The sequence below is a fragment of the Crotalus tigris genome, unplaced genomic scaffold, assembly GCF_016545835.1.
Source record: "Crotalus tigris isolate CLP2741 ecotype Arizona unplaced genomic scaffold, ASM1654583v1 scf7180000017999.2816498, whole genome shotgun sequence".
In the NCBI taxonomy this organism is placed as follows: domain Eukaryota; kingdom Metazoa; phylum Chordata; class Lepidosauria; order Squamata; family Viperidae; genus Crotalus; species Crotalus tigris.
Window position 1 is genome coordinate 1,526,102 of NW_024096765.1, and position 13,964 is coordinate 1,540,065.

At 39.1% G+C, this 13,964-nt stretch overlaps 1 protein-coding gene across 1 annotated transcript in view; it reads right to left on the reverse strand.

Moving 5' to 3' along the window:
• Positions 1 to 13,964, reverse strand: part of CDH4 (cadherin 4) — a 929,395-nt gene that overhangs the window by 144,473 nt on the left and 770,958 nt on the right. Inside the window, exon 6 of the mRNA XM_039346507.1 lies at positions 9,856 to 10,000. Coding sequence (XP_039202441.1) covers positions 9,856 to 10,000 — 145 coding nt within the window. The remainder of the gene's footprint in view (positions 1 to 9,855; positions 10,001 to 13,964) is intronic.

Here is a 13,964-nt window from a genome sequence, read left to right on the forward strand (position 1 = left end):
TAAACCATCACAGGAAGCATTTGAAAGGCTTCAATATTCAACTTGCAGAAGCAATGAGTAAATGTTATATTTATTTCATTAATTTTCCTAATGTGCATGATTCCCTTCAGTTGATTTGATTTCAGGTATTTCTGTGTATGGGAGGAGAAAAGGAAATAAAGTAATTGGAATAATTTCTTCCTGATGGACTTACAAAAGGCTTGTTAAAGTTTTGGAGAAATGTAAGACAAGGGATAATGATCTTTGAAATGAATTAAAGAACAAAAGTGTTTCATGTAAAAAGAAGGAATATAAAGTTGACTTATTTGATTGGGGCTAAAATGGGATACGTTGTTACTTGGAGAGGAAGTTCTTTTCTGGACTTGCTGACATTTGAACTAGAAAAGACATGTGTTGGATTTGCTTACAATTAAGAGTTAAGATAATAATAGCAATAATAACAACAGCAATAACAACAACAACAACAACAATAATAATAATAATAATAATAATAATAATGTTGGAAGGGACCTTGAAGACAAAAAGCCTATACCATTTCAGACAAATGGCTGGCTGTCTAGTCTCTGCTTAAAAACTTAAAAACAGTTTCTGGAGGCAGGTAGTTCCACTGATTAATTGTTCTGACTGTCAGAAAATTTCTCCTTAGTTCTAGGTTGCTTCTCCTTGATTAGTTTCCATCTGTTGCTTCTGCCTTCAGGGGCTTCGGACAATAGCTTGACTCTCTTTTCTTTGGAGCAGCCCCTGAGATATGGGAACACTGCTATCATGTCACCTGTAATCCTTCTTTTAATTAAACAAGACATACCCAATTCCAGCAACCGTTCCTTATATGCTTCAGCCTCCAGTCCCCTAATCATCTTTGTTGCTCTTCTCTGTACACTTTCTAGAGTCTCAACATCTTTTTTACATCGTGGTGACCAAAACTGGATGCAGTATTCCAAGTGTGGCATTGTAAAGTGATATTAACACTTCACATGATCTTGATTCTACCCCTCTGTTAATGCAGCCTAGCACTGTGTTGACTTTTTGGGCAGCTATCGTGGTGACCAAAACTGGATGCAGTATTCCAAGTGATCATTCCAAGATATGGAAGGATGACTTTGTTAATGACTGTGATTATTTTAGGGCTCTCTTTGGACTTTTGATGAGAACCTGGATTGCTTATTGGATTTTCCTTTAGTTAAGAGTTGAGCTATGGGATGAAGAGTTTTATATTTGTTAACAAAAAGCAGGTGACATTTGGAATTGTTTATACTTTCAAAGGGTGGGAAGTCTCTTTCTTAGCTTTTTCTTTTTGTCTTTTGTCTTTCTTTTTTCTTTCTTCTTTGCTTTTTTTGCACCTTTGATTCTTTCTTCCTTTTTCTCTTTTTCTCTTTAGTTTGTTGTTTTCTTTTATTACTGCCCTTAAAAGTTTTAATAATAATAATATTATTAAAAAATAAATTAAAAGGACGAAAGGGCAGGGAAAACCTGGCTGTTTTAACCAGAAGAATAAACATTTTCTAGTCAAAAGTATCCAATTCTGATCTAAGAGCTTAAAAGGCTTATCTGGATTTCCAACAAGAAGGGGCTGCAATTTAGTCTATCAATCATCCTAATGAGCACAGTGAGTTGAACATTTGCAACTCCTTCCCTGTATTGATTTGTTTCAGAATAAGATGTGGGTTATCTGATTCGCCATGGAAATGTCAGGATGATCACAGCTTATTTCAGATGAGGTGAACTTAGACTTAAATACTTAGACTTATATACTGCTTCATAGTGCTTTACAAACCTCTCTAAATAGTTTACAGAGTCATCATATTGCCCCACCTCCACAATCTGTGTCCTTATTTTACCAACCTCAGAAAGATAGAAATCTGAGTCAACCTTGAGCTAGTCAGGATCGAACTGCTGGCAGTCAGCAGAATTAGAGTGCAATGCTACATTCTAACCACTGCGCCACTATGGCTCTTTTAATCCTGATAGAATGGGTGGACTGGAGAGTGGGAATAGGATGACAGAATCTACTCTCCACCAAGAGTCGTTGTCAATGGCCAGATGGATGGTGCATAAATTAAATAAATAAATAAATTTGAAAATAATGCTGCCTTTCCTTCAAGAATCTGAGTGAGCATGAAGAAGCAGAAGACTACCAGCGTTATGTGTTTAAAAAAATCCTATTAATTTCCTTGCTTCTCCAGTTTAAAAGGTCCCAGGCAGGTGAACTGGGAAAGACATTTCCCCGAAGACAGTCTAGACAAAGTCAGTGTATTGAGACCAGAGAGAATGGATCTGGATATATAGATATTGCAGCACTACAGATCCCAGCATCCCTCACACTGGATCATAGAGGATGCTGCTTCTGAAAGTTGTAGGAGACTCACATTTTCAACTCAACCTGAAGTATTATAATGTATTCTATTAGCTCCAAATGAGTCAAACTCATGTGAAGTGAAGTGGTACAGACTAAATACAAAGCATTTGGCCTCTGGTACATATTTTGCAAAAATCTGAACAGCCACAAGATGTCAGCAAAGAGACACCTCCTTGCTGCCATCTAGTGGCTCAATTGAAATTTTTGCCCTTCAAATCTGATGGACCTGTTCATTTATTCAGGAAAAATAACCTTATTAAGAGTGGACTGAAATTTTATAGCATCTTCCTGTGAAATGAAATAATGTGTCCCTCTCATTATTTTTTTAAAATATTAATTATTATACATGCTGTCAACTCATGATCTTTATGGCTAATTAACTGTCTTATTTTTATCAGAAAAATTGATTTACCTGACTAATAGCTGAAAATAATTGATTTATCTCAAGGCAGGTGGTTGTATTCTAAAGATGATTAACTTAAGCATTTCTCTTCACAAATATTTTTTAAGAAGCAAATAGCCTCAGTAGATACAGAGTTCTGAAGTCTTCTTGATAATCAGGTTTTAATAACAATCTGATCATAAAGACCAACCCTTTAAACAAAATATACAGTCTTAATTAAGATATATAATTATTATTATGTGGGAATGTATTTCTTTAAGCATATGATTTGTTTATTAGAGGCAAGGAATTAAAATAGAAAAGGAAATTGTTCCAAATGTTATTTTTTTCCTCTTCAGTGGAATAAAACTGAGAAGCAAAAAATTATACTACAATCTGCTTTCAACTACAAAATATTGAAATAGTTACAAAAAGGGGGGAGGGGGGAAATCAACAATAGAAAATTAATGCAAGCAACTGACAAAGTCTTCTAGATACTTTCACACACAAGATTGTACGATATGGCACCAATTTCAATCTGAACTTAAAACTGAAGAAGAATACTCTAAAAATGTTGAAACTCCAAAAAGAGTAGAGAAAAGAGCAGAAAAGATTAGGGGACTGGACGTTAAAGCCAGTGGTGGGATTCAAATATATGAACAACCGGTTCCCTGTGTGGATGTGGCTTCCTGAAGTCCATTCTGGGCCTGGACAACAAAACATTAGCTACCGGTTCTGCCGAACTGGTGCGACCTGGCTGAATCCCACCACTGATTAAAGCATACAATGAGTGGTTGTAGAAACTGGTTTTCTTAACCACTGTGTCCTCAGTTGTCCCACTCTGCTTGTAAATCTTTCTGTTTTACTTTATCTCGGCCTGCTTTGGTGCCTGAGGAAAAAAATGCCAAATTGTCAATTAGGAAAGTTCTACTGCAATTGAGGGAAATTGGGCAAAATGTCCAATTGTAAACACCATGATACAAAAAAGATGTTGAGACTCCAGAAAGAGTGCCATAAGAGCAACAAAGATAATTAGGGAACTGGAGGCTAAAACATACGATAAAAAATTGTGGGAACTGGGTACTGGGTCTAACAAAGAGAAGGACTGGGGTGACATTATAACAGTGTTTTAATATCTAAGGGGCTGTCATAGAGAGGAGGCGGGTCAACCTATTCTCCAAAGCACCTGAAGGCAGGAGAAGAAGTAACAGATGGAACTTATCAAAGAGAGATGCAAATTAGAATTAAGGAGAAATTTCCTGTCAGTAAGAACAAACAATCAGTGGAACGGCTTGCCTCCAGAAGTTGTGGATCCTTCAATAGTGGAGGTTTTTAATTAGAGATTGGTCAACCATTTGTCTGGAATGGGGTAGCGTCTCCTACTCAAGCAGGAAGTTGGATTAGAAGACATCCAAGGTTCCTTCCAACTCTGATATTCTGATGAAGACTTTTCCTTCAAGAAAAGTCTTCATCAATTCCTTAAGCCAGGAGTCCCCAACCTGGTCTGTGGACCAGTACCAGTTTGTGGCCTGGCAGGACCTGGGCCATGGAAGCAAACGAAGACCCTTCCATGCATGTACAAAATGCAGGCAGTGTGTGAACACCCCCCCCCCCCAGTCTGCGGAAAAACTGCTCTCCACATAACTTGTCCACGGCACCCAAAAGGCTGGGGGCAGTTGCTTTAATGTATATTTATGAAAAAAAAAATGTTATCAAATTTGAACTGTTCAGAAATCTGTCTTAAAGATATTCCATACAGATGAAAAATTAAGAAAAAATACTATTTTAGGAATCCATAACATTATCATAAGCATACTGAATCTTAGATAAATAGAAGCATATCTTAGCTTATTATTTATGGTTTTGGTCACATTTAACTTGTAATATAGGAAGGATGAATCAAGTGACATTTTTAAGAGTTGGTTAAAATGCAAAAGCTGATATATTCCAGATCTGGATATAGGGCAGTTCTGAAATGCAGTTCAAAATCAGAATTTTTCTTTTTCACATTCACAAACATGGGATTAAAAAAAAATGCTTGAGAAAGCAAGAAAACAGCATAAATAACTGGCCGTCTTTGAGACTGCATTAATTAAGAAACTAGGAAAACAACTGACGCTTCAAAATAAATCTTTAAGCGTGGCAGCAAAGATTTAGCAACTTGTCTGCTTATTGAATATTAATTCCTTCCAGATCCCAAAATATCTGTTAACATTTTCACAGGATGTCGTTTGAAACAGAAACTCCTCTCTTTACGATATTGGCATCAAAAATAACACACCCAAACTTTGGTCAAGTAAAAGAAGGGTTCAGCTGAGACAGCAGCCTGTAGAGCTTGGGGATTTGAGAAAAGAGAATAAAATGCTATCAAATTTGCAAAAAAAAACACAAGCAAACAAAAACTAAACGATTCTCAAAACTGATCTGGAAAGAAATTTAAGCCTTCTGGAATTCAAAAAAGAATATAGGTCTCAAATTATGCTATTAATGATTAACTATTAACTTTTGCTACTAAATAATGATGTCCATTTGAATTCAGGAATCTGGAATGTATTGTTGCAATTGTTGCAACCACAATTAAGCCCAAAATTTCTGTTGCTAAGCAAGAGAGTTATTAAGTGATTTTTGCCCCATGTTACAACTTTTCTTGCCACAGTTGTTAAATGAATCACTGCTGTTCTTAAGTTAGTAACACGGTTGTTAAGTGAATCTGGCTTCCTCATTGACTTGCTTGCCAGAAAGTCACAAAAGGTGATCACAGGACCCTGGGACCCCACAACCATCATAAATATGCATGTATTATTAATTGATTAATGTATGTCTCAAATATGCAGTGGCCAAGTGTCCAAATTTTGATCACATGACCATGGAAATGCTGCAATGGTCGTAAGTGTGAAAAACAATCATAGGTCACTTTTTTCAGTGCCACTGTGACTAAACAAATAGTTGTAATTTGAGGACTACTTGTATTTTTTTTTCAAAATCCAGTACTTCTAATTTCTCCCTCATTTTTTATATACTTTGCAAATCATAAGGATATAGACATCCCTGAGGATAGAGGGGTTGTCAAAAAAAGTCAAAATGGTAGCAGTTAAAGTTCCATTTCTCTTTCTGTACTACGGAGTCCGTGTTAAAAAAAAAAAAAAGAGAGAGAGAGAGAGAGAGAGAGAGAGAGCTTTGATCACACGGTCATAACCACCATATTGATTTTTCTGGCCATCTGTGGATTTCCCAGCTTGATGAGATTCCATCAAAAAGCTCCTAACACCAGCAGTCAAAAGTCACGATATGGCACTAGCAATAGCACTTAGACTTATATACCACTTCATCATGCTTTATAGCCCTCTCAAAATGGTTTACAGAATCAGCCTATTACTCCCAACAATCTGGGTCCTCATTTTACCAACCTCAGAAGGCTGGAAGGCTGAGTCAACCTTGAGCCGGTCAGAATCGAACTGCTGGCAGTGAGCAGAGTTAGCCCACAATACTGCATTCTAACCACTGCGCCACCACGGATTTTATGGTGATACTGCCTTTTCTTTCTTGGGAACAAGATACGATGAAAAAAGGGGTAGAATAAAAATGTTGTCATTTGATCCTCTGAAAATTTCAGAAATGAGGTAGGCTTCATCTGGGAAAAGGCTGGTGGTAATATAAGATTGATGGGGAATCAACATGCCAGATTCTGGTTCTGTATACAAGTCATAGTGCAGACAATTCCACCTTCTATTAGAAAGGGCAGCTGCAATATTTAATCCCTGGGGTGTTATTTTATTGTGTAATGAGGGACACCGTGGTTTAGGAGATCACGAATATTTTCAGAATGAATGTTAATGCGGTTGGATTCAGGAAATCTCAGATACGTGCAACAATGATAGGTATGAATGTAATAGTTCGTGTTGGTTCAATTCATGAAATTCTGCACTGGATCAGAATGGATGTCTGTAATGATTTGGTATAATTTTGCATGCTGAGCCTAAATCTCATAGTGTTAAGAAAGCCCGGGTGTATTCAGTAGGTGTTTCCACCTCCTCTTTATGTTGTCAGAAGTATACTCTTTGTCACAGCATGCAATAAGGCCACGCAAAGCATCTTAAAGAGAGGTTTAACAAAGTGTTTTGATGTTAGGAAACGGACCTTTCTCGAAAGCATTAAAGAGCTTGAGCCGCTAGAAAAGCTGTTCTCAGTTAGGACCCATCTTCTCTTCTGCTGAGAATGCTAGCAAAGTAAAGCATCATTGGATGTATATGCATCTGAAGGCATCTGGGGACAGTTCAAAGCAGCCGCATGAGTTTCTAAACAATGCAGCTGCTTTAATATTCTGAGGAGGGAAGCTTTGGGTGTGGCACTGCGCTGTGGCAAATGTCTTTTTCAACTCTTTTGTGGATTGTAACTTCTACGTAACTTTCAGAGAAGCGTCTATAAAGATTTTCAGTCTTCCAGGTCATGCTTGTCCCAAAGGTGCTTTTTCAAAAGGCAATTGGAACTTTCTTGGTTTTTCCGTGAAGTTTCTTCAGTTCCGACTGAATAACTGACTGAATCCTTCTATCCTCCACCATTCAGTCGGGACTGAAGAAGCTTTTTGGATGAGAAGCGAAATGCCTTCAAGGAAAAACAAAGAAAATCCAGTTGCCCTTTGAAGAAGAAGAAGAAAAAAAGCATCTTTGGGATATCAGAGAACTGCAAGAGCAATTCCACAAAACTAATTCTACCTGACATTCTTATCTTTGAAAAAAGCCTAAACTCAGCTGGATTTACTTCCAAGAAAATACAAGGAAGGAACACAAGACCCCCAAGAATGTACAAGTAGCTTTGCTGCAGCTGACCACAACTGTCTAACAGTGTGCATGATGTACATCATTTCATTGCTTGCTCAGTGTATCACTGAAAGAACAAAGGAGCCTAATACATTTATCAGTGGGTACCACAATTGTGTTGACGAAAATGCAGGATATGGAATAGTGGGTTTAAATTGAAGAGAGGCAGATTATGATTGAAATCATGTTAACAGTAAGAGACGCTTACGGAGGAACCAATTACAAAGTCAGGTGATACCTTCCCCTTGCTTGGAGGGGATCAAGCTCGGTAGTTATCGGTTCTGGATACTTCAATTTGGATTCCACCAGGGTTTGACTTCAGTAGCCTCAATGGCCTCTCCCCCTCTCTAAGATTCTACCTCTAAGAGGTTCAGGGTAGCTACAGCCTAAAACCTCCCAGGGTAATAATAAAGTTGGAAGGCAACCTGGAGATCATCTAGTCCAACCCCCTGCTCGGGCAGGAAACCTTATACCATTTCAGACAAATGGCTGTCCAGTCTCTTCTTAAAAACTTCCAGTGCTGGAAAATTCACTGCTTCTGGAGGCAGGTTGTTCCACTGATTAATTGTTCTGTCAGGAAAGTTCTAGGTTGCTTCTCTCTTTGGTTAGTTTCCATCCATTGCTTCTTGTCCTGCCTTCAGGTGCTTTGGAGAATAGCTTGACTCCCTCTTCTTTGTGGCAGCCCCTGAGATACCGGAACACTGCTATCATGTCACCCATCGTCCTTCTCTTCATTAAACAAGACATACCCAATTCCAGCAACCGTTCCTTATATGCTTTAGCCTCCAGTCTCCTAATCATCTTTGTTGCTCTTCTCTGTACTCTTTCTAGAGTCTCAACATCTTTTTTACATTGTGGTGACCAAAACTGGATGCAGTATTCCAAGTGTGGCCTTACCAAGGCATTGTAAAGTGGTATTTAACACTTCACGTGATCTTGAGGCTATCCCTCTGGTATATCAATTAGGTTAGAAAGTTATTGCTTTAGCCTGGAAAGATTCCGTCTATTAGGATGTCCATTTTTTATTAGCAAATTTTTAAAAAACTGAGGTGTCCTTGGTTGTTTTCTTGTATACATTTCATTAACCAAACTAATTGATGTCATCAGTGCAAGTAAAAAACTGGACTTGATTTCACTGTGTTGTCTTTCAGCTTGAAACTGACAAGAGTGCTCCTAACCACTCAGATATGACAAAACTGAACAATATTGAAGAAACCACCCCTGATCCTTCCATATTGCCTTCTAAGGACATCAAATAGAAACATTTGATTCCTCTTTTCCATTGCAGGATGCAATCTGGGTCAGTCACCAGGACCAGAGGTTTAGTCTTCCGAGCTTTTGGACTCGTGATGGAGCCCATTCTCAGGGAACTTCTCTTTGGCCAAGTGCTGTTCTGTGTGTGGCATTTATATGGTGCTTGTTGTATGTGGCCTTTTAGAAGTTGATTGGGGTGTGTGGATGGCTGACTATTAAGTTATTGGCTGTCATTTGCTTGTGCTGCCCAGCCCTTGCCTTCTAAGTCAGACATGTCAAACACAAGGCCCGGGGGCTGGATGCGGCCCGCAAAGTGGTTTCATGTGGCCCACGAAGCCATCTTGGAAAAAGTGAGGGAACAGCCCCCTCTGCCTTGGCAATGGCCCAGGCCAGCCGGGAGCCAATATACAATTTTGTGGTGGCCATGTATGATGAAACGCATTCAGTCTTAGCTCCATAAGCCCCTCCCCTGCATGGCCTGAGAGGAACAGTGAGGCTCTTTCAGTGGACCATGCCTTGGCGCTTGCCCTAGTCCCACCCCTTTCTGCCAGAGACCCTCAGATCTATCCCACTCCTGCCCTTGACGCGAACGATGTAGAGCTGGCCACACCCACCCAGTAGGCCACACCCACTCCATCCATGCCCACCCAGTAGACTGCACCCACCCTGGCCACACCCACCCAGCCCCCTGAGGGCAACCACAATGCTGATGCGGCCCTGAATGAAATTGAGTTTGACACCCCTGTTCTAAGTACTTGATAACCTGGTGATAAATCAGCACTTCTGTTGACTGACAAGGGGCCTGTTTCTCAGGCTTCACACCATGGCTGTTTTTGTGCCTGCTCATCCAACAATCTTAGTAGCGGCAAAATTGAACAGCGATGCAGGCTAAAAGCGTATTTCAGAATAAAATATTTCCTCTGCTCTGGAATTTCATCTTGTTTCCCTAAAGTTAGATTTCTTAAATAACAAATGAAGAGACCAAGTTGAGTCGATTATCTAAAAAAAATAAAAATGAAATAATTTTATGAGACATTCAGGCATACCTGGTTTAGATCCTTCATCAACAGATCCATTATAGATTTGGTTTATGAATTCTGGCCTGTTGTCATTCATGTCGATCACATAAATGTATAGATCAATTGGATTCTCCACTTTGTTTCCATTCATATCTACGGCATGTGCTCTGAGCTGTTAACAAAATAAGGAAAAAAACCTCTTTAATAAACAGAGAAGTCACTATTGTTTTATAGAATTCAATATCTGAAAAAGTATTTGGGAAAAAAACACAATTCAATCCTTTTAACACTCTAAATATTGCAGACTTTTGAATGTTTTCTAAAGGTTTTCTTTCTTTCATATACTGAAATTACCCAGCTAATTTTGGTAAGCACAAATGAGAGAAGATATGAGGCTTAATCACCGTAGCTAGTTTAATGAACTTTTTATCATTTTGTTGACAATTATGACCTCTTAGAGATAGGAATCCTATCCTTCTTTGCCAGGTATACATGACTTTCACTGGTTGTATGATAGTTAGAACAATTAACCAGTAGAACAACCTGCCTCCGGAAGCTGGGAATGCTCCAACACTGGAAATTTTAAAAAGAGACTGGACAGCCATTTGTCTGAAATGATATAGGACAGGGGTAGGCAACCCTGGCTCTTTTACGACTCGTGGACTTCAACTCCCAGAATTCCTGAGCCAGCAGGAATTCTGGGAGTTGAAGTCCACAACTCCTAAAAGAGCCAAGGTTGCCTATCCCTGGTATTGGGTTTCCTGCTTGAGCAGGGGGTTGGACTAGATGACCAGGTAGTCGTCCACTTATGACCACAACTGAGAGCAGAATTTTCATTGCTTAAGCAAGTTGGTTGTTAAACACTCAATTTTACGAGGTGGTTTTTTTGGGCCAACTGTTAAGCAAATCTCTGCAGTTGTTAAATGAAGCGTTCAAATGGTGATCTGAGGACACTGCAGCCATCGTAAATACACACCAGTTGACAAGTGCCTGAATTTTGATCTCGTGCCCATGAGAATGCTACAATGGTCAGAAGTGCAATGAGGTCACTTTTTTCCAGTTGTAACTTTAAACAGTCGCTAAATGAATGGTTGTAAGTGGAGGACTAACTTTATATATTTTTGTACAGTGTATTTTTATCTGTAGCTGAAAAAAAAAAGAAACTAAGAAGATGAAGAGGAACACAACAGAGGCATATGCTGGCATTGTGTGCAAATTCCACCCACACAATGGGGAAAAGTGACTGCACTTTGATGGATGTATTTCAAACTCTAGCTTATCTTTATTATTATACAATTATTAATATCATGATTGTGTTAATATCCTCATATAATAATACTTTTGTGGGCAGAATGCAGTTGCAGAGAGCAGAGGCTCAGTTTTGATTATTATTTTGAGGGAGAACATTTTTAATAACAACAACAACAATAATAATAGAGTTGGAAGGGACCTTGGAGGTCTTCTAGTCCAACCCCCTGCTCAGGCAGGAAACCCTATGCCATTTCAGACAAATGGCTGTCCAGTCTCTTCTTAAAAACTTCCTGTGTTGGAGCATTTACAACTTCTGGAGGCAGGTTGTTCCACTGATTAATTGTTCTAATTGTCAGAAAATTCTCCTTAGTTCTAGATTGCTTCTCTCTTTGGTTAGTTTCCATCCGTTGCTTCTTGTCCTGCCTTCAGGTGCTTTGGAGAATAGCTTGACTCCCTCTTCCTTGTGGCAGCCCGAGATATGGGAACACTGCTATCATGTCCCCCCTTGTCCTTCTCTTCGTTAAACTAGACATACCCAATTCCAACAACCATTCCTTGTATGTTTTAGCCTCCAGTCCCCTGATCATCTTTGTTGCTCTTCTCTGTACTCTTTCTAGCATCTCAACATCTTTTTTACATCGTGGTGACCAAAACTGGAAGGCAGGACAAGAAGCAACGGGTGGAAACTAATCAAGGAGAGAAGCAACCTAGAACTAAGGAGAAACTTCCTGACAGTGAGAACAATTAATCAGTGGAACAGCCTGCCTCCAGAAGCAGTAAATGCTCCAACACTGGAAGTTTTTAAGAAGAGATTGGACAGCCATTTGTCTGAAATGGTGTAGGGTTTCCTGTCTGAGCAGAGGGTTGGACTAGATGACCTCCAAGGTCCCTTTCAACTTTACTACTATTACTAAGATAACAAGGAAAACAGTATTCCAAGTGTGGCCTAATGTCACCCCCAATCCTTCTACTTGAACTGGTCAAAATGAAAGACAAGTTATTTCTTCCCTGACTGGGATCATTCAGATCAGTGAATTCACCACTCTCCTGGTTATTGGAAAAGTTGTAGAGAGAAACCTGTTTCCATCGAAGATTAACCCAAAAACTATAAAGTTAAAAATAGTCAGCCAAGAAGATAGAAAAGTTGCGGAAACTTTCTTTTTTTCCTCACCCAGTTATCAATACGAACATCAAGAAGATAATATCGCCTTAGAAAAGCCATCTGCTTCTCTCTAAGTTTCTGTGGTTGCTTATTCTTCTATTTGTATATTGTATCCGAAGCAACTTCCAGGTTGTCATTTCTGTTGTTATTCACACTAATACTAATTGATATCAAACACATTATTACAATGCAAAGCTCATCAATCTGTTGCAAATAAATAATGTGACGAACAAATGTAAAGTTGTTTTTAGTTTCTATCTGGTTTAAAACACTGACCAAGAATCTTGAGCCTCAGCTACAAAATTATTTATCTGTTTAATTATTTGCAGAGCTACTTATCTTTGCCCCAAACCTAAAGTCTCTGGGCAACATATTTTCCAACAGAAAGAAAATGATTCCATAAAAGAGTTACATTAGAACAATATCACAAACCAAACAACCAAATAACAATCAGCAAACACAAAGATGAAACTCTAAATAAAAGCAAGTATGAGTGAAGTGTCCCCTCTGGTAAGGATATAATAGCCTTCTTCGTGGAAGCATCTGGCTGACAGCTGCAGGAAGCAAGGTAATTATTAATTTATTCATATTCTACATTTATTAAATAGTAATTTATATAGTACTTTTATGTAGCACCTGCATTCAGTAAGGACAATGTCTTAGTGCCCAAGGCCATAGCTGACACATTTGGGGTATGGATGAGACGATGTAAATAGTTATGTGGTTTCATAAAAAATAGCACTGGAATTCTTATATTTGTACTGAATTTTGGAATATTGCACGTATCTTAGGGCTTCCACTATAACTTATTCTGATTCCCAGCCTGAAATGGCAGAAAATCAACCAGTACAGGTAGTCCTCAACTTACGATCATGATGGAGCCCAAAATTTATGTTGCAAAGTGAGACAGTTGTTAAATGGGTTTTGCCCCATCTTACGACCTTTCTCGCCAGTTGTTGTGTGAATCACTGCAGTTGTTAGTCACATGGTTATTAAGTGAATCTGGCTTCCCCATTTACCTGGCCTGTCAGAAGGTCATAAAAAGTGGAGACACTGCAACCATCATAAATATGAGTCAGTTACCAAGCGTCTGAATTTTGATCATCTGACCATAGGGATGTTGCAATGATTGTAAGTGTGAAAAACGATTATGTCACTTTTTTCAGTGCCTGTTGTAACCTCCAATGGTCACTAAACAAACTGTTGTAAGTTGAGGACTATTTGTAGTTATCTGCAATTGTAGTTGGAAGGGCCAGAAGAAGGCAACTGAGTGACCATGGGACCGTGACTGATCAACCCTGCTCCCCATAATGAGGACTGGCATCGTAATATCTTATTTTAGTTGTCTGTTTTTTGAAGCTTCCTGCATGTAGGATAGACACCTCAAGGGGGTCTACTCAGACATAGGCAGAGTTCGCTAAAGCTTGAGCATACCTACGCTGCGAAGGGATTGATGGGTAAGCCTAGGTTGCAAATGGCTGCAGATGGGCAGATGTGCACATCCTCCCAAATCCCAACTGTACATTGTGTATGTCCTGTCTGCTGATTGGTTGATGTGCTGTTCCTGTTCTGTGCTTTGGTGAGTGAGCGCCCCCAAACCAGGAAGTTACATTTGCAGAAATATAAAGGGAACATTTATGCAACCATCTCTGAATGACCGATGTATACATTCCTGAATGTGCACTGCCTGAGATATCTGCTCAACCCTTCACTCTGGATCTGA